Source organism: Taurulus bubalis (genome assembly GCF_910589615.1).
Source record: "Taurulus bubalis genome assembly, chromosome: 5".
In the NCBI taxonomy this organism is placed as follows: domain Eukaryota; kingdom Metazoa; phylum Chordata; class Actinopteri; order Perciformes; family Cottidae; genus Taurulus; species Taurulus bubalis.
The window spans coordinates 6,522,635-6,523,949 of record NC_136593.1 but is presented as its reverse complement, the minus strand read 5'-3'; the positions used below and the strand labels follow the sequence as shown (position 1 = coordinate 6,523,949).

The window sequence follows — 1,315 nt, the reverse complement described above, 5'->3', positions numbered from 1 at the left end:
ATCAGCAGAGATTCATACAGACCTGCATTGAGTAACAGCGTTGTTATGACAGTTTTCTTCCATAATTACAGACAGTGAGACAGTCGGTTCCCCCTGCCCACAGACACACCATTGCATCCAGAATTACAGGTGCTAAACCAAACCCTTGACAGTTATTGCAAATATTGTAAAAAATAATTTTTAAAAAAAGCATCATTATTATGAATTCACAACACAAAGGAAAGAAGAGTCTTTCCTGCCATTCACGAAACAGAATACACCCAATATATGCAAAGGACCCATGCGTGACCCGCGCTTTAGAAAGATTGGTCCTCATCATCTTCTTCATTCTTCTGCCCCTGTGAACAACCAGCCATCCCAGCATGCATCACATGGTAGAAAGACATGTGTCTCTCTCCTGAACGGGCTTCCTCTTCACGTCGCACCTAAGCATGCCTTTCACCTTCCTGTTGGATGCGATGATGACCACGGGGCTGAGCGCTGCGTAGAGCGAGGAGAAGAAGATGCGCAGGTCGGAGATCAGCGAGGAAGCCATGGCCTTCCTCACGGTGAGAGTGTAGACCCAGAGCCCGTTGTCCACCCCGTAAAGAACCACGTACAGGGTCACGAGGGCCACCACGGCTTTGGCGGCTCGTTGCTCTGCCCCTCCTCCGCTACTGCGGAGTCCCTTCACCTGCTCGCTGTGCTTGTAAAGGAAGACCAGGATGATCAGACTGGCTAGCGCCATGAGGGCCATGGGCACCACGTCTCTGCCCACCTGGATGGCCCCGTTGGCCTCTATGGACAACTTTGAAGGGAAGTTGACGTAGCAGAATTGGACGTTGATGCCGTGGTTTGTTAAGCTGGAGTTGTTTTTGGTGTCGAAGGAGAAGAGTATGGCCGCCGAGGACATGCAGGTGTTGAGGAGCCAGAGGAAGAGGAACACAAAGCCCAAATACTGGGCTAGACCGGCGCGGAAGGAGGCCCAACGTGATCCAGGAGGGACGATGCTCAGGCACTGGTAGGCGCTCAGGACGAAGGTGAGCCATATCGAGAGGGACCGGGATGTCCTGTAGACGAAGATCACGGCCTTACAGCCCACGTCTCCGAAGATGCTGGCCAGGCGGAAGGAGGCCAGGGTCTCCAGCAGACAGCGGACGACCACCACCAGCAGGTTGACGCACGCCAGGTGCAGGACAATGACGTCCGATGGGAGGAGGCGGCTCTCCTGGTACAGCAAGAGGAGGAACGCCAGGATGACGGTGGCGTTACCCGGGACCCCCACAACAGTGAGGGACAGATAGAGCATCCCGCGGACAAACACCTCCGAAGGCAT

General features: G+C 54.1%; 1 protein-coding gene across 1 annotated transcript; it reads right to left on the bottom strand.

Moving 5' to 3' along the window:
* Positions 1-367: 367 nt before the first annotated feature.
* On the bottom strand, positions 368-1,315 carry ora2 (olfactory receptor class A related 2; the record flags this gene model as incomplete). Its single annotated transcript, XM_079218225.1, has 1 exon — positions 368-1,315. The coding sequence occupies one exon, from the start codon at positions 1,313-1,315 to the stop codon at positions 368-370; it is 948 nt and encodes a 315-aa protein (XP_079074351.1).